The sequence below is a fragment of the Erithacus rubecula genome, assembly GCF_903797595.1.
Source record: "Erithacus rubecula genome assembly, chromosome: 2".
In the NCBI taxonomy this organism is placed as follows: domain Eukaryota; kingdom Metazoa; phylum Chordata; class Aves; order Passeriformes; family Muscicapidae; genus Erithacus; species Erithacus rubecula.
In genome coordinates, this window is record NC_136685.1 from 24,090,946 (window position 1) to 24,110,563 (window position 19,618).

A 19,618-nucleotide genomic window follows, 5' to 3' on the forward strand; every position below is an offset into this window, starting at 1 on the left:
GATTAGATGGTAGGAAGAAATTACTTGCTTGGAGGGTAGTGAGGCCCTTGACTAGGTGCCCAGAAAAGCTGTGGATGCCCCATCCCTGGAAGTGTTTTTTATGTCATGTGTACTTAGTCCAAGAATTGAGTTAGGGAGTGATTGCTTCAACTGTTCCATCTCTAACAGGTATAAAACTTATTAGAGCAGTCTGACATGTCTTCCAGGCTGGAAGAGTAAAAGGATAGTTAAAAAGGGAGAAGCCACTTGCAAAAAGCCTTTCCTTTGCACTTTTTCCTCCTTTTCATTAATAATTGTAGTGACTGCTTTTGGGGGAGGAGGGGGTGTGGATTTTTTTTTCCTTTGCTTTGAAAAATGATATAAAAATTAGTATCTCTTCTGTTCAGAAGTAGTAGGCAGAAAAAAAAGAACTAACAGTCAGTCTCCCAAGTGAGTGGAGAAATACCATTTTAACTGCAGAGTACATCTATCTATTTCTGGCTTCTTTTTGGGCTGCTGATCACTGTTTGACACCAGCTGTTGGAATTTTTATTCCTGGAATTGGGAAAGTCAGCAAGGTTCTGCTCAAACAGGTTGTGTGTCAGAGATTTGAAAACAAGTTTTGGAAAGCATACCTGGCAATTTGAATAGCTAAATTGGGTAATTCAAAATGCCAGAGGTCACACTGTCAGTAAATTAGATGGTCGTATCGGAAAGTTCTTTGCTGGTTCATGTAATCAGAAGTACATTGATGTATTATTAATAAATGTGATGACTTCAAGGAGAGTGCTTCTGTTGGTATGACTGTAGCAGACCTTGTTGATTGCTAATACTGTAAGACCTCATTAGAGAGACCATCTCCCAAAATAGCAGTAGCCTGTAGCAGGAGGAGAATGAATGCATAACATGACTCATTGGCTTGGTTTTTAACCTGTACTTTACTGCGCTTCTGTTTAATGGGGAAAAAATCAACCAACAACAAACTAAACCAACTAACCAAACAAACCCACACCACTTTAGGTACACAAATCCCTACCAGACACTTCAAAATAAAGCCATCCTGCTGGAGCTGGAAACTAGCCTTGTGAAGAGTGTTATTAAAAAAGGGAAAGGTTGTGGAGTTTTGGCTGGGCTGGGTTGTGATGAATTAACAGATTAAACTAAGTCTATCAACTTTCTGCTAATATAAGACTTGAACATCTGCTGAATTGCACTGCTCAGTTGAGTTTCAGCACTCCATTGTTCAAATGTAGTATTCGGGCAATAAAAAGCAGCTGCAGTCGAGTGTAGACAGAGACATGCTAAGGCACTTCTTCTCACAATTAAATGCTTGATACATTTTATAGAAAGTGAGTAATTTATAGAAAATGAGTAATTTTTAATAACTGAAGATTACAAAAAACCCCACAATTGCAGTAGACACAGTAGCTTTTGCACCTACTATTTCTTGTTACTGCTTTAACATAATAAAAAATGGAAGGAATCTGCCTCTAGATATTACGGGGAGAAGGGGAAGAAGGTGGCTGAAAACTGTCTCTGGAGTTGCTGTCTTAAACTACCACTGGAATGTATTTTTATCTTGATTTTTTTTTTATAAGTCTTCTCTTCAAATCAATTGGTGTTACAGTAAGAGAAATGCAACAGAGCTGTTAATATCTTAAAAGCAATGTATAATTTATTTTATTTGTGCATTTAAGGTTCAGATAGTGAAGAGGATGAAGATATGAAAGAAACAGTGAAGCGGAGCTTAGAAGAAATCAGCAAACAGGAAGGTTGTCAATTTTTACTTTTCTGTGTTCAAGAGCTCTGTTACTTATGGAAGATACAGAAACTAAACTTAAGATCAGTTTTACAGCAAGTTACCTCTTAGGAGTACTTTCTAAACTATGCTGGGCAGTCTTGAGTAGTGAAGAATGCTGTGATGAGATATAAATTTTAAAAAATTCCTAACCAGAAAAGTATGCCAGCAGACTAAAATCTGTTTCATTGGACACCACAGGGTACCAATGAATTAAAGACTTGACTGAGTTCACTTTGTACCAGTTTAATATGACTGTGTTGTCTCAGAGCAGAGTTGAATTTCTGAAAAATAATTCAAGATTAGATATCGTTTCACAATAAAGCATTCTGGTCTCCTGAAAGAGCTGTAGAGTTATGCACAAGGTTGAATCAGCATCACATCTGTCTGTCCACATCCTATCTTACACTATTTGCAATTGTTTTCATCCTTTTGCTCTTGAGCTTACTGGTGGTGTTCGATGTAGTCATGCATTTTTGGTGACAGACCACAGTGTACTTTGAAAATAATTTATTGTTGAAAGACTTTATTCTATCCCTCCACCTGATGGAAATAAACGAAAAAAACCCAAAAAAGTTGTATAAGCTCAGTGACAAAACTGATTACTGAATCATATATTCCCAGAATTTATTCAGTTTTAAGTTTACCAGCTATTACTGAATATTGTTATTAAATGTCCAGTATCTCTCTCTAGCATTGAAAGTTTGATGCATTCAGGCCCCCTTGGTACTGGGACAGCAGTGGCATTTGGTACATGCAGGAGGTCCCTCTTCTGATGCTGCAGTGCAAAGGCATCTGACCTTATGAAGCAGCCTGGCTTCAGATGAGTCACAGCTTGGACATTATTCTAGATTTTTGCACAGTGGCTAAATAACAACATATTTTAATGCAAGCAGTTGGCTGCAAATGGTTTTCTCTCTTTGTTTGTTTTTGTTTGTTTCTGTGACCATGTAATATTTTTCTTTAAGCAACTCTCTTTTATTGGTAGGCCTGGATATTACAGGAAAGTCCCAGATGCATGAGAGAGCAGTCAGTGATATGATCTCTCAAATCTCAGCCTTGCATAAAACAGCCCAACAATTATTAAAGTTTAAACATTCTATTTCCTTTGTCACAAGAATAGACAGATCTTTCTTTTTAATAGGATGTGCTTGTGTCCTCCTAAAGCAGAAGATGAATAATTCATGACAGTGTGTCTGAAAGCTGTTTTAATTTTTCCAGCTATATTATTGATATTAATATTTGCTGTATGTACAAACCTTGTCAAGTTTATGGTCTTTGATCACTAACACCACGCAATTAGTGCCCAAAACAACCTAAATATAATGTAAAAAACAGAACTTCTTTTTTCAGTATTATGAAAGTTGTTTGAGGTTTTTAAGAAGTCAGATGAGTGCAATGAGATTTTTCTCCCCACCATCAAAACTGTTACAGCCCTGATCTAGACTATTCTTACTGCTGATAATGACTTTATCTATTTGTCTAACCTACCTAGTAAGAGTGACAACACTAGTGCCAAGTCAGAATGTAGGTATGGGTATATCTCTGGATAAGGAACTGGAATGAAAATACTGAACTCTGCTTGTTGTGTGTGTGTGTGTGTTTTTTGTTTTAATATTCATTTCTTTTTGTTGCTGGTATTTTGACCAGTAAATATATAGTTGCATTATGGGCTTAAACTAATCATTGGGCTGCTCCAGGTTAATATAGAGAAAAGTTGTAGGTAAAAGTGTTTTCCATATTTTGTAGTGTTAAAAAGATAGCATATAACAGAAGGAGAGAAAATATTTCTGTTTCTTAGGGGTTTTTGCAGTCTACTGACATTGTCCACAGAAGTAAGTTCATGGTTTATGTAGTAATATTAAGGTAGTGGCTTATGGCTGGTTATCAATTGCAGTTTGAGATGACAGGTTTTTTTTTTATCTATGCAGAGCTGCAAGATGCAGAACTGCAAGATGCAGAACTGCAAGAAGCTATCAAAAGGAGCCTTGAGGAAATGTAAATGAAGATACTTCAGTACACTAACACCATGCCATCAGCACTGCTCACAAAAATGGAAGCTTGTTCATTTATTTACAAGGGTTCAGAAATGCCACTTGTAAAATGTCTGTAATTGATAGATTAATAATCTCATGTCCTCTGTCCTACTGATGAACATCTGGAGTTTATTCATATTCACAGCAATGTGTTATGTTTGATAAAAATAAATTTTTAAGCCTTTTCATATTTGTTTCTAAGAGGTGATGACTAAGTCTCTCCAATTTAGCTGTTTAAAATTGTTGCCTAGTTAGTAGGCTGGTCTTACTAGGTTATTGGGGTTCCTGGTCGTTCAGGTTTTTTTTCTAAAATTGGTTCTTGTATTTAATTTTTTGTCACAAAATGTCATTGTCTTTATTTACTTTTTCATGTGGTCTTTGCAAGAGATAAAAATAGTAAACTCCAGTTAACTCAGATTTGCCTGGCTAATCTTGTTATAAAGAGAAGCTTAGATCCCAGGGTTGTTGAACATATGGCCTAACTCTTGCCTGTGGCTGGTCTCACTTCATAGGCCATAATTTTGTCTCTGTCCTTTTTGTTATAAATGTCAGAATCAGAACCACAGGCTGTACAAGTTAGTTTACCAGTTCTGTTTTTATAAATGTGTATGTTTTTTCAATAGTGGTAGAGTATTTGGATTTGATGATCTGAAGTTTGATGACTTCATTGCCTCTCCCTTACCTGAGGCAGGAACAATTTTTAAGGGCACAGAATCTAAATAAAGTTCTAGTTTCTCTTTGGAATACATGTGAGAAGATTTAAACTGTAATATTTCTGTATACTACGGTCTTTGCTCTCTTCCATTCATGAAGAGATAAATTGGATAAATGGATGTAAATGTGCTAATTATTTTTATACTGTCTTTATTTTAAGTGAAATTATTTCTGTGTTTAAAATTATCTGTCATCTTTCTCAGTTTTGTTTAAAAATACCTATGCAAACTGTCCAGCTTTACCAGCCTGTTATCCTTCAGTTAATGATTGCTGTCAATCAGTAAGAAATCTCAAGGTAATAAAATTCCTGCTTAATTCTTTTTTATGATTTGCTCACCTGTTGAGTTTCCTTCTACCTGCTGTATCCTAAAATACTCATTATGCAAGTAGATATTTTTTGTGGAGAATAAGATGTGGGGAAGACTGGATTTTTCTCACTATTCAAAGAGTCAGCATAACTACAGTGGTTTGTCATCATGGTTAGAAAAGCTAGAAGACTGACACTGGTTTATTTCTCACAACTCTGATGAAATTGCTATCTCTGAAGCAAGTAGAATGAATGAAGAATATGAGGTATCTCAGCACTCATTAGCAATTGTACAGCTTGAAGAAACTGTTCAAATGCAAGAATATAGTTGGAGCACTTATAGCGCATTTGAGTGTGACTCCCAAGTGTTACAGGGTGAACAGGACCTCTTAGTGGTTTTCATTTGTGCCTGCTGCTGGTTTTCCTGCTGCCAGTCTTGGGTTAATTGTACTCCTGGTAAAATTCAGGTGTGTAGTTCACAGTGCTGCTGAGAAAGCCTTATTCTGGGAGATTCTGAGTTGTCTTTAGCTACTGACTCAAGCTTAAATCGGTTCCAGAATTTTTCCTGCCCAGTGCTTCTGTTAAAGGGTGCAGTGAAACAGAAAACAATTTTCATCCTCAAAAGCATCTCTATCCAAGTTATAGAAACTTTTGGGCTGTTTTTTATTCCATGTAGATCCTCAAGTTTCAAATTCCTTTCACATAAAAAGATGTTTCAGTCTGAGAAAGTTCCTAGGCTCAACCTTTTAAAGGTTTTTAACCTGGGTAGATAATCTTCTCCAGAGACTGCTATGTTAGAATTTGATTATATGCTTTATTTCTCATAACATTTTATTCTGTCATAAATGTTAAGTTTGTTGTACCTGATGGGCCATGACTTAATTGGTTGCATTAAAAAAAAAGTCCTGTGTGCATACATACTCTGTATAATTGAAGCTCCACTTATTAAACACATTGCATTGGCCTTGCCATTTGCTTACCAAAACAAGTGGCAAATCCCAATCTTTGCTGCTTAGCTTTTATGAAACAACTAGATAAGAGTTCTAGTTTCTCCATTATTTCTATGATAAAAGTAGTCTTCAGAATTAGCAATGTCTTGAAATTTGGACTCATTTTGAAGAAACTTTTGGTCTCATTGAGGTTCCCTCTGAACTGAAATTTTTCTTAGTGACATTTTCTGCCATCACAGGCTTGTGATACTTCTGTTTCCAGAAGAACAGAGAAAATTGGATTCTTAAAACACTGCATGTACAGACATGTGACTTGTTACTCACCAGCATCTTGTGGTTGAACACCTTCAAATGGAAAAGTTGTCTTGTAAATGTGTTTCAGAATTTAATGGTTTTGTCTGCTGAGTCTTGTTTAACTGGCTGAAATTTTTGAGGTTTGTCCTGCATATGCTGAGAAATCTGCCTGCATTTACAAGCACAACCTGTCTGTTAAAAGGGGCTTGCCCAGTACATTTATACTAGAAGTGATTTGTCATGCACTTTTCAAGAGCATTTACTTTTGTGGTGATGTTTGAGTTCATCCTTCATTAGCCTAAAGTAATTCAGTAGTGCTTTTTTGTATTTATCTTTAATGAGGAAAAAGTCTAATCTCCACCTGACTACCACCAGCTGTTCATTTTAGTGCTCTTAATTTCCGTGTGGTGCATGTGTTAAATTTTTACAAAACTGAAACCGTGACAATTTGAGATTGGCTCTTAATTCCTTGGCACTTTGTGTGCTGCATTCTTAGGAAACAAAATCCCTTTTTGGTCACATTCAGAGACAAGTGAGATGCCAAATAAGTCAGTGCAACTGTTAATTAAAGTCGCTGGAGCGCTAAAGTGTTACATCCGCCTGGTTGCTTCTGCTATTTAATAATATTTTAAAAAGAGAGATATTAGCTGACTCTAAGGTACTTGCCTTGTGTGCATTTTTTGGGTGGTGGGTTAATTTTCTTAGCTCTTCAAGGAACACAGAAATGATCACCACTGTTCCTGCAGTGGTCATGGAATGCAAACCTTTATGAAATCTTTACCAAATATAGTGAAGTTTATAGAGGTATGAAGTTATGCCATCGTCTTTCTTAAAAGGAAAGTGTTCTATCATCTGCTTGCAGTGTCCTGGCTATGTTTACAGAGACTGCTGTAAATTGGAAGGAGGTGAAGAGGATGAATGATTAATTGTTTCAAAATTAATTCAGAAAAATTGGCTGACATTAGCACAAAGATATTTTCTGGCAATTCTTTCCAGCTAAGTAGCTTTATGAAAGTCTGCATTTTTCTTTGGTACTTCTAAACCCCTTCAAGTTTCCTGTAGAAATTCATAATTCAAGTGGTTTGGTGCTCAGTAATAACAATCTGGGTTAAATAATATAGCCTGAGATATTCTAAAAGTGTATATAAACAAGTCAGAAAATTTATGGTAAATGGCAAGAACATGCCAAGTATGTACTTGAGCGGCAAAGCTGTGCGTGCATGGAAATTTAATGTAAAGTTCCTTTTGTAAATCTGTGCAAATTGGCTTTCACTGACTGCAGTATCCTAATTTCTGATAGTCCTTCCCTTTGGTTTTTTGCTCAGAGCCCCACTGTCAACCTAGAAGTTGTACAGAATGCACTGGCTCATTAAATCGTCGACTTTGCTCCAGTGAGAATGAACTGCTGCATGCCCCAAAATGGTCATAGCAGCTCTCAGATTGCTCCTGAGAGAGGCCTTCATTCAGACTTCTAACAGGCCCGGACCTCAGGGCCTGCCTACACAGTAAAACCACTGCAGCGTGTAGAGGCAAACCCAGGGCTAGTGTTAATTAGCATTGGTAACAATAGCAGTGAAGCACAGCAGCGCAGGTTCAGCCAGTGTGAAGTGAGGGGGTAGCCTACTGTGATAGCACACATATATTTTGATTGAAAACATACCCTGAAAAGTCAGGTTGGCCCATCTTTATTGTTATTGTTAGGGTGCTGGGGAGACTGCGGTCTGGTTTTGGTTGGCTGGCCTGAGCCATGGATGCATTCTTCAGCCATGTCTGGGAACTGTTGTGTGTCTAGAATACCTGCACACAGGAAGGTTCTTAACCACAGAATGGCTTGGGTTGGAAGAGACCTTAAAAATCATCTAGTTCCAGCATGCCTGCTGTGAGGAGGGACACCTCCCAATAGACCAGGCTGGTCAGAGCCCCTTCCAACCACCTGGTCTTGAACACTTCCAGGGATGCAGCATCTACAGCTTCTCTAGACAACCTGTTCCAGTGCCTTACCACCCTCACAGAAAATAATTTCTTCCTAGTATCTAACCTAAACTTCCCCTCTTTCAGCTTGAAAATACTAAGTTCCTGTAGGTGAAGGCAGGAAAATAATCCTTCATGGCATTTCTTGGGTGTGGACTTTCTCTTTGATCCTGTTCCATGACAGCTCATGTGTAAGTGTTAGGGTATGTGACAAGGTATATATCAGGGTTTGAAATAAGGCAAAGCTGGAAATACGGTGCTATTTAGTTGTGTTACAGTTTGCAGTGGTTTTGGTGTAGGTCATCTCCCTGGCTCTGGGACTTCTACAGATACATCAGATGTCTGAGACCTGGGAAAGTTGCTCTTTCTGCTGTCTCAAGGGACTTTGTGCATATAAATGAGACTTCTGTTCATTGCTCTGTTTTGCAATCAGCACCCATGTTTTACAACGCTGTAGTTTAAACAAGAGACAGCCAGTGTTTTCACTGCTGTGATGGAATGTGGGAATAATGGGATACACACCCTCTCCTCAGGTTTTCTGGTGCCCATGGCCAGAGCAGGGCTGTGCAGTCCTTCACATGACAGACAGGGGGATGTTAGCATGGCATCACCAACAGTCCTGGTCATGCTTCAGTACTGATGGCAGGAAGGAGGGTGAAGTATGTGCTTAGTTTCAGGTGTGGAGGCCCTTCCTCCTCCCATTGCCTTGTGGCCCAGAAGGAATTCCTGCCTTTTGTGTCCCCAGAATTCCCTCAACTCAGCTGTGAATCACTTTCCTTCCTGCAGGGATGAACTCCCATCTTTCTAGACCAACCAGCTGCTATTTTGGAAAAATGATGCCAATTGTACCTTTACATACCTCTGCAAAAATACAGGGAGTGGGGGAAATCTACTCTTGAGAGCAGGAAAAGCAGTTTTCAAGGTCCTTCCAAGTCTCTGAAGGGGAAAATATCCCAGTTTTCACAAGCAGTAATTTCAAGACTTACCATGGAAGACCATTTTTCCTTTTAAATTTGCATTTTGTTTCCACAGTCTTGCTATTCTTCCTTCTCTGTAAAGTGTCCTCTTGCCATAAAAGAGGGTAAGTCAAGTGTGATACATTTGGACACTTAAGGCTGCTTGGTGCCTCTGATTCAGCTGTTCTAACTTACATTGTGTAGAAATAAACCCCTGTTTACCTGTTGAGGAAAAAAGAATTTCAGAGCTGTTCAGCTACTTTGATTTCTGCTTTTTAATCTGTATCTAATTGATGCTTAATAAATTGGTATAGGAAGAATAGAAGGATTTCAGGAAACAAATGGTGGCAAACAATGTATCATGACTACAAGTGGTTTTTGTTTGGGGTGAGAAATGGTTTTTAATTATCTTCTATAGAGAGTGTAGAGAGATGGATGGAACAATTGTTCAAATGAAGTTATTTCCATGAGCTCACAGGCAATGAGCCTTGCTTATCCAACCATTTAAAATAAAGAAAACTCAGGCAATTAATTTAACGAGAGTACTTGGGACATGATATCATTCTGAATGGACAAGCCTGAGAAAACAGCTATTTTGAATCACAGCAGGATAAGCATACAAAACAGTATCCCTGTGCAACAAAATCCCTCTTAGCTGGGTGCCAAAAATTGGTTTGTTAGAGCCATGGGGTATTTGCCCAAACCTCGACTTTTGGGACAAACAAATTCCTTTTTAAATACTCACAGTAGTGGCAAGTAAAACTTATGTGTGACTTGAATTGCTGGTGCTTGTGAGAGAGAAGGTGTCATTTCACACAGACAAGTTAAATGTGTTATTGGGACAAGTTATTACTGGAGGTAGATCCACTACCTTGGCTACCATGAAATAGCTATGTCTTTTCTTTCTGCCACAGAAAGAGAACATAAACCACTTTTCTTTCCAGTAAGCTTTTGTAGAATCTTACAATAACAGCTGGTGAAACAGCTTCTTTTCTGCAAGTAGGGGGCTCTTACAGTTGGCAGGAGAAATATGCACTATGAGTAGCAGCATCTAAAGTACAGGAATTCTGTTCAGGTTCTGCTTGCAGTAAGGGCTGTCTCTGGTTTAACTTTTCTCTCCTTTCAGGCTTTTTTTTTTTTCCCCTGTTTCTTGCACTTTCCACTGTTTTCAGTTTTGTAGTTTACTGTTTAACCAGCCTTAAATAATACTAAGAGATGGGTGGGTTCTTGTTTTCTTTAATGAAAGAGCAAACCAATGAACCAACCATACAGACCAGTTCTGGAACACAAATCCTCATATCAACAGCTCCCATCTCACACAAAGTTAATATAGATTTTGAAAACGTCATTATTCAATAACTATCCTGTAGCCTCTGGTTGAACTACAGTCAGAGTTCATGATGGTTTTGGCTGGTCCAGATTTTATTGTTTTTGTCACAAAGGGGAGTGGAGAGAAGAGCAGGGCAGCCCGGGGTCTTTCTGTGCCCCAGACGGTGACAGCGAGGAGCAGAGGCACTCACGGGTTGGTGCCGTGTGTCGGGTGTGCGGTGACCTGCGCCGGGCAGGTGCGGGTCACACCGCGGTGTCGGGCACGACAGGGGGACACTGAGGTGTCGGGCACGATAGGGACAGTGCGGTGTCGGGCACGACAGGGACACTGCGGTCTCGGGCACGATAGGGACACTGAGGTGTCGGGCACGACAGGGACACTAAGGTGTCGGGCACGACAGGGACACTGCGGTCTCGGGCACGACAGGGACACTGCGGTCTCGGGCACGATAGGGACACTGAGGTGTCGGGCACGACAGGGACACTAAGGTGTCGGGCACGACAGGGACACTGAGGTGTCGGGCACGATAGGGACACTGAGGTGTCGGGCACGACAGGGACAGTGCGGTGTCGGGCACGACAGGGACGCTGCGCTGCTGCGGTCTCTGCCCCATCTTGGCCGGTGAGCTCAGCCGGCCCAGCTGTGCGCGGAGAGGGAGGCGTGTGGGATCAGACAGGACACACAGGGAACTCCCAGAGCAGGGACCGTAACCAAGGGTCTGGAGAATCTCTCCTACCAGGAATGCCTGAGGGAGCTGGGTCTGTGCAGACTCGAGAAGGGGACCTCATCAATGTGATTACCTACCTAAAGGATGGGTGTCAAGAAGATGGACCAGCCTCTTCTCCGTGGTGCCAAGTAATAGGACAAGAGACAGTGGGCATAAACTGATGCACAGGAAGTTCCACCTGAGAACGAAGAACTTTACTGTCGAGCTGCTCGAGCCCTGGAACAGATTGCCCAGGGAGGTGGTGGAATCTCCCTCACTCGAGAGGGGGCGGGGAAGTTGGACCAGACGGCCCGGTGCGGTCCCTCCCAGCCTGGCCCGCCCGGTGATTCCGCCGCCCCGGGCCCGGGCGAGGCGGCCCCGCCGCGCTGCGTGAGGCGGCGCCCGCGGGCCCGGCGCGGGGGCGGGGTGCCCGCGGGGGCCGGCGGCGGGGCGGCTCCTTCTTTGGCCATGAGCGAGGTGCCGGCATTCGGCCGCCGCCGCCGCCTGCGGGACGCGGGGAGGGAGCGGCCGCAGCGAGGTTCCGCCGGCGGCAGCGGCGGGTGGGATGGCCCAGGCCAGGATCAGCGCCAAGGCCAGCGAGGGGGCGCAGCAGCAGCCGCAGCAGCAGCAGCAGTCGGGCGGGCAGCTCCGCGGCCGCTTCTACCGCTCCACCTCCATGGCCGACCGCTCCAGCCGCCTGCTCGAGAACCTGGACCAGCTGGAGCTCAGGTGGGGCCCGGGCCGGGCGCTGGGAGGGGCCGGGCCCCGGCTGGCCCCGAGCCGGTCGCTCCGCACCGCGGGCCGGAGCCCTCACCGGTGGGCGGGGGGGGGGGGGGGGCGGTGTGAGGGGACCAGGGAAAAATGGGCTCTCCTTCATGGGGGACAAACTTTAAAAATAGGAGCTGCTGCTCCAAGATGTGCTAGCGTAGCCTGGAAAGACACGAAAATAGAAATATGAATACAAATGTCTGAAAGGAGACGTTTTTCAGAGAAGCGCGAAGGGCTGCTCGGGTTTGTTACCCTTGAGGGTGTGGGGAGCCCTTATCAGGCGGGGATGTGCCCGGCGGGTGCGAGCCCGCGGTGCATCGTGTCTGGCCGCCCACCCTGTCCCCCCATCCCGCATCTGCGGCCAGGTGTTTTGTAAGAAGATGCAGGAAATCCGAGGATAAAACGTGGTGTCACTCGGGCTCGGAGACTCTGGCAAGCCTTTAAGCTGCAGTGCTGAATGCAGGCTGTGAGGCTTCTTGTCTTCCAGACTTCTCTTTGCACTGACTGGTTCAGCTGTGGATGTTCTTGTGTGTGTGTCCACCTCATCTCTGAGGGGTGTTAAAGCGTCTCGCTATAAAATGTGGACAGTATTGCGTTCTGCAGCCCAGGTGTGTTTTCCCAAAGTTATTGTAAATGCTGTGTGAATTTTCATCCTTGTGCCAAGACATGTCCTGACTTTTTCTGCTACTTGACGTTTCCTAAATAATACCATTTGACTTTTTTGCCAATTTGGCCTCATGAGAGATGATGCCTTGCTGTTAATTATCTTCCCTGTCCTCTCAGCTCTGCTAAATTACATAGTGTCCTTTCTGAGGTGGATGGATGTGCACGATGCCACTGATTCACCTTCTCTGGTACTGTTTCAACACACCCTTTCCTTCATTACAGCTGCATATTGATCAGCAGCTTTCACAGAACCACCCAGAATGTTTCTAGGACTTTCCTGTAATTAAAAGAGCTCTGTGGGATGCAGGAGTTTTATATCCCCTTTCTGCCTGCATTACTTTGCATTATTCAGGAGTGGACTCGATGTGCTGTTATATTAGCCTTTCACTTAGCTTGATTAAATCTCCTTGAAGTCCTTTGCAGACTTCTCTGGATTTGACTAAACAAAATCACTGTCTGCAAACAAGTCTCACTGCTTATATCCAGGTCTAGGCATATGATGAATATATAATCCAAAAATTAGCATGAGAATATGCAAAAATGTGTTTTAGATTTGCCGAGTGACTCTGAAACAAAGCAGACAGTTTGGTTAGCCAGCAATTAAACCTTCAATTAAACTTCCCAGTTTGCTGTGGTTCTTTCAGACAGCCATAATTCTAAATGTGGAATAGAAATGACAAAAAAAGTCTTAATTTGATAAGTCACTCAAATCTTATGGGTTTTTTTACTATTCCCAACTAATCAACATGCTTCATTTCAAATTTATTTGAATGACAGGAGGGAAAAAGTTCTAAGCTTTCTCCTTTTCCAACTGGTTAGGTTTTGCTATAGATGTTGCTTGTAAATATAATAAGTGAAAATTTGTCAAACTGAACTACAGCCTTTAGTTAAAACCCTCAACAATTCTCAGTTCTCAGGTTGGTTAAGGTCAGCTGAACTCTGAAGCAAGCCTCATCCCTCTGGAAATCACAGGATGGTTAGGGTTAGGAGGGACCCTAAAGGTCACCTAGCTCCAACTCCCTGACATGGGCAGGGGCAGCTTTCAGTCAACCAGGCAGCTCAAAGCCCCATCCAGCCCAGCCTTTAACACCTCCAAGGACTGAGAGTTCACCACCTCTCTGGGCAACCTGTTCCAGTGTCTCACCATCCTCACAGTGAAGAATTTCTTCCTGCTGCCTAAACTAAGTCTATCCTTGTCCAGTTTAAAGCCATTGTAAAATGCTCCAGTTCGAACAACCTTCCTTTTCCTCCCTTTCTTTCCACTGTGAGAGCTTATTTTGCAACAGTAATAAGATATTTCTGCAGAGGGGCTTTCTTCTGTGTGGAAAGTGAGCAGGGAAGGGGAATTCATTTGGCTGCCAGGAGTGTGTGCCCGAGGCAGAGGTGGCGAGGGGGGCAGGTGGCACGTTTGCCCCTTTTAAGGCTTGGACCTTTGCATTGCCATGAGTGCCAGGATATCTCAGGAGCAGCTGGAAGTGAGGGCTCTGTTCATGAGTCACTCTGTTCTGTTGGTCAAGGGAAAACACAGTTTTAGGTGTGATGATACACGAGATAAGTCAGATTCTTGCTGGGTATGTTTTATCTTCTTTTTTTTTTTTTGCATTTTATCTTGTTCTTTGGATCAACCATATTCCCCCACCATTTCTTTTGGTGTTCCCAGGGCTGCTCACCTGGGAGTGGATGCTCAGCTGAAGGAGTGAGAATACCAGGGTGAAACCCCCTGTTTTGTCTCCCTCCAGTGTGCCTGATTACCTCCATTTCAGGAAAAAAGCTGCTCCATCCTCAGATGTTTATTATTTCCTTTAAAACTTATCTGAACCCCCAGCACGTGGACTTTAATAGTGGGCTGTTTAAGTCAGTAGTTTAAAGGACAGAGTTATTGCAGCTGTCCTAAGAAAGCAGGTGTCAAGTTTCTTATCTGGAAACAAAAGCACAGCCTGGTCCACCTGTTTCTCAGGGGAATGCTCTGCTCATGTAAATGGTATGTAGCAAAGAAAGGCATTGCTCAGCTAATTGCTTATAAACAGGGAAAATCAGAAGGAAGGAATGTCTTTTTCAGTGTTAGGTAATAGATGGAATATTTAGTTGATGTTCAAAACAACAAATACAATCCAAGAAAAAATATGATTGGAGGTTTTCATCTCTGAGGAAAAAAAGACCATACTGCTCCATCAAAATAATTGATAACTGGGCATAAATATGAGTATTTTGTGTTCTTTTTTTCTTTGTCTTTTATTCTTTGCTTAGTTGGTTTTTTGAGACTTGGATTGTGTTTCCATCCCTTCCCATATCAGTCACCTCTGTTAGAAGTTGAAATTTTTTTTTTTTTTTTTTTTTTTTGGTTCCCCGTACAAGAAAAGGAAAGATTTCCAGAAACCTGTGAAGTTAAGAAACCACATGTTTTAGGAAAGAAGTTATGAGAACTGACTGCATGGTATAATGCTGATACATTATTTTCCTGAAGTTGGTGTGACTGGTTTCCATTTTTTTGGTTGGTTTTTTTTTTTATTTCCCCACTAGGGCACTGTTCTGAAAAGACCCTGTCCCATTTTTGTGTGGCACTCTATATTGCAATTTAGGAAATGGTAAAAATAATTCTGAAAAAGCAATTATTAAATAAAATAGTTCTTAAGATTTGGTTGTATTCCCTTTAGTAAATTAATGTCAGTCAAAGCTCTAGTTGGTGAACTGTGATTTTCTTTTTTGGCAGTACGCAACATGAATTCTGACAATTTGGCTTTTATGTCCTACCTCCCATACCAAGCTGGCCTTTGGAAGCAGTGATATTTTAGGCACTCTGTACCAATTCAGGATACATCTCTGCAATGCAGCTTTTCCTCATTCTTCTTAGGACCCAGCAAAGCCTGTGGAAATCTTGGACTGATCTACCTACTGAAGGCAGAACTTTAATTTTTGCATCAGTACAATGATACACAGAATATGATTTTAAAACTCTATCAAAATTGAAATTCTGCACTTCAGAATTTTAATTTACAACTTTCCAGTGACCACAATGCATTTTTTAATTGTGAAAATACTAGTTTTTTAAAAAAGGCATGGCAAGGCATTTTGAAAATATTGCTAGACTTCCTAAATTATAAAGTGGAGACATCTGAAGTATGAAATGACTCCACCTGCCTCACTGCTCTTACTAACCAGTCCAAAATAATAATTAAAAGTATTTGCTCTTGGCATGAATTTGCATTGCATTAACTTTTCCCACTCCTCTTCAGAACAAGCATTAAAGGCAAGGCTCGAAGCCTGTGCTTTCACTGACTAAATTAGGCTAAATATTCTGTAAAACAGAATCATTTCATGAGCAGGCTGCATGTGAAGAGTGACTATATCCTCAAATGCCCCTGTTCTTCACCCTCTTTTCTCTTACTGTTGTTTTCCTGAAGTTACCTGCCTTCAGCCAGCCTGGGAGGAAGGAGCAGCAGCTCCGTTCCTGTCTCAGGAGATGCGTCCTCATCTCCAGAACAGCAGTGAGCCACCGCTGTCTCAGGGCAGTGCCCAGGAATTTTGAAGAGTGTAGAGCACCTAAGAGACTTAACAATGTTTTGGTTTGTTTCCCCTTTTCTGGCCAGGTTTCATAAACATTTCAGGATAGATGGATGGATTCTCGTGATGCAGCTAGACCTCCTGAGCTGTGCATTGCAAGCATCTCAAACCATCAGCTAGGTTCATGTGATATTCTTGTTTTTCTCTGCAGCCTGTGAATGCAGAGTTGATGGTTTTGGTGCAATAAAGTTCTCTGCAAACCCCTACCCTCAAGTCTCAGAGAAAAGCCAAGAGAGTGGGAAATTTCCCTCTTTTGTATCAGGTCTTCTAAGTGTTGCAGTAGAGTTCTCCAGTGTCCTTTTCCATATTATGCAGCTGAATGCAAAAGCCCCCTCTTTAAAACTGTGGTGGGGAATAAGACATGAATTAAGAAACTGGACTCTGATTTCTCATGTGGCATTTTCACATTGCCCATGGTGAGCTGGGTCTGTACTTCATGCCAGGAGCAGGGCAGGCTGTGGGCACAGAACCACACACCTTACCAACACCTAATAGTTATAGGGACAGCATTTTCTGATGGACTTACTCGTTGGCCTCACTGCATTACATGTGAGTTACAGCACAGTAGTGGGACTGGAAATGGGAGCCCAGAAATAGGAGCTGCTCCCACAGAAGGTTTCTCCCTGTGTGAATCCCAGTGAGCATCATTCCATGGGAAGCACCAGTGACAGTGGGGGCAGGCAGTCCAGCATCTTCTCCCAGTGACCAAGGCATACCACTTGTGTCCAGGAAACCCTTTTCATGTCAATAAAAGTGTGTGAGCTTTGTCCTGCTCACAGGGTTTTCCCCTTTGTGAAAGGGGTTCTTTGGCGCGGTGCAGTTTTCTTGCGTTTGTTGCTTTGCAGGTGGATTACATGGGTTCTGCTGGCCTGGAGGTGGCACAGGGAGCCAGGGCCCCTTGTTGCCCCCATCTCTACAGCTGCTACCCTCACTGCCAAGTTCCCTGATGGGGATTCAGTCCCTTTCTCTCCTAGTTAGGCAGCTGGTAATAATTGACAGTTGGCTACAGGAATTCTGCTATGGGACTGTAGTACTATAAGGCTCTGCATATCCAGATTAACCATGGAATAGGATAGAATAGCACTGTTAGTAAAAGGAAAAATTTAAGTTTGATAGAATTGTTGTTGTTTTCATTTGCCCCTCCATTTGTTTGGTTTTTTCAAATTATATTGAGTCTTGAAAAGTGAAGTTAAGATTGAGAAAGTCATTAAATCTGTCTCATGGATAACTAAGAACTGACTATACTTACTTTAAGCCGAAGTTTAAAACAACAGTTCTTTGCAGCTATATAGCTGAACAGCTGTTTTATTATTTAAACATTTTGTTTGGTTCAACCATGTACAGGGTAGAGGCTTTCCGTGATGCAGCATCTGCTATGGAGCAAGAGAAAGAAATTCTGCTTGAAATGATCCACAATATACAGAACAGCCAGGATATGAGGCACATCAGTGAAGGTGAGAAGCTGCTTTCCTGTACCCTCCAACTGACCCAAAGTCTAATCAGCCCATCTTTTAGGGAGCACCTCTCTTTGCTGCTGGTAAAGGTGCAGCATGGAAGCCAGCTAAGGTTATTGAAGTGTCCCGAGATCTCTTCCTGACTAAAGTCATGCTGCTCAGGTGGATGGACTACTATGAATGTCACTACTGTGTACTAAAAGCCTATACTCAGTTCACTGACACATTTTCAAAATCTAGATTAATGTTACTCAGCTGGAGGAGAGATGATGATGATGATGCAGTTGAAAATTATTTTGACTACTGGACAGGCATGAGTGTTACAAAGTGTAAAGCCTGCAAGAACCTAATGATTAAGACTATTGTCGTAGTTGTGTGATTCATAGCTTTAAATATATTCCCTAAACCTGATTATTAGGTGCTTTAAATTGCTGGTTTATTGACTCTTCAAGAACCTACGTATCAGGTGTATTGTATTCATATTTTTGAAAAGCAGCTATACTTTCAGAAAATAGAAAACCAGTTTTTTCATGGCCTCTTATTATATCTGGTTTTGTCTTTATGGCCTTCTTTGTCTAAATCTCTCCCTCAGAATGGCATAGAAGTCCTTAATGAGCCAGTTCTGTTACTGAATGTTTCCTGGTAATATTGTATGTTTTACTTTAAAGTGACACAGCAAGTAGTTTGTCAGCAGTGGGAAAACTTTGCTTACAATTTAGTAGCATTTAATGCCTCATTTCAAATCAGACATTGGTTTCTATGAAATGTGTATGACTTGGGAAAATGCAAAAAGCTCATTTCTGGCTTCTGGAAATCTTGTTGATTGTCACTTACTTTAAAAAAAGTTGTTTACTGCTAATTACAGCACTTTGAATGTCTTGATGATACCTTTTGCACTGGAAAGTATTTGCCTGTAACCAAGAATCTTTTCTTGTTTTGGATTGAGGTGAGAGAGAAGAACTTAATTTGACTGCTAATCGCCTGATGGGCCGAACCCTGACTGTGGAGGTTTCCGTGGAAACCATCCGCAACGCGCAGCAGCAGGAATCCCTTCTGCACGCCACCAAGATGATCGATGAGATCGTCAATAAACTCCTCGATGATCTGGAAGACGCCAAAATGCGCTTAATGTCCCTTTATGGCGCGTGCACGTCCGACGTGCCAGCAGGACCCATCGATCAGAAATTTCAGTCTGTGGTCATCGGATGTGCCATTGAGGATCAGAAGAAAATCAAAAGGCGCCTAGAGACTCTGCTCAGAAACTTGGAAAATTCTGAAAAGTCCATCACATTGTTGGAGCATCAGAAATCATCTGTTCGGCAGTCGTGCAACACCAAACAGGATTAACGTATCCTCCTGGCTACTTCTGGCAAAACACAGGATGAGCAAGTGCCCATAAGAAGCACACAGAAGCCAATAAAAGAATTCTCTGTACAAGCACACACGTATATACACATCCACACGCACCAAAGTATCTTTGATTGCGAGGTGCAAGCATTTAATGGGTTTTGGTAGCATTGGTATTTTCTTTTGGCAATAAGGAATGCTATCAGTTCTTCTGTAGAGTCAATACTGCTCTATTGCAAATTGTAATTGTGCTTCTGCTGACTGACAGAAACTGAAAATCTAGCCTTTCCTCCATTCTCCTGGGTTTTTTTAAACTAAAGTTGTTTTGTCCTATCATGAGATTTCAGCTTTTCTCTGCTGTATACATAGTGTGTGTGAACCAGACTTTTGGGGACAAAAGACAAATCGTGGCAATAAATCAGAACAATTAATAAACTGTTTATGGTATTTTCCTAAGCAACACAGTGTCCTACTCATTACAATTTATAATTTTGCAGGTTTTGAATATTTTGAATAAACCAATCAAAATACTTCTCTAGAGATAGACAGGTACCTCCAGTTTGTAACTGAGGAAGTGAAAAGCAACACAAGTATCCCAGGGATTGCCAGCCAGGCTAGAAATGACTTGACTCAAAATCCCCCCTTCCATGCCCTGTGAACCCTTCTGCTCTCAGAAACTCATTGTAGCTTTGAGATTGCTGCGTGATTTTTAGAAGATAACAGAAAGGGGAATTGTACATCAGCTACTACTCCACTTCTGCATCATCTATGAAGGCACAGA

General features: G+C 41.8%; 2 protein-coding genes across 3 annotated transcripts in view; both read left to right on the forward strand.

Annotated features, from left to right (window-relative positions):
* Positions 1 to 4,855, forward strand: part of ZNF451 (zinc finger protein 451) — a 34,879-nt gene extending 30,024 nt beyond the window's left edge. For both annotated transcript variants that reach the window (XM_079298660.1, XM_079298661.1), the window contains exons 14-15: positions 1,677 to 1,751; positions 3,709 to 4,855. In XM_079298660.1, the coding sequence (XP_079154786.1) occupies positions 1,677 to 1,751; positions 3,709 to 3,779 (146 nt within the window). In that variant the 3' untranslated portion in view covers positions 3,780 to 4,855. The remainder of the gene's footprint in view (positions 1 to 1,676; positions 1,752 to 3,708) is intronic.
* A 6,626-nt stretch (positions 4,856 to 11,481) lies between these two features.
* BAG2 (BAG cochaperone 2) lies at positions 11,482 to 19,377 on the forward strand. The gene is made up of 3 exons (XM_079298668.1): positions 11,482 to 11,770; positions 17,381 to 17,490; positions 18,437 to 19,377. The coding sequence occupies exons 1-3, from the start codon at positions 11,607 to 11,609 to the stop codon at positions 18,835 to 18,837; spliced, it is 675 nt and encodes a 224-aa protein (XP_079154794.1). The 5' UTR covers positions 11,482 to 11,606; the 3' UTR covers positions 18,838 to 19,377.
* Positions 19,378 to 19,618: the final 241 nt, after the last annotated feature.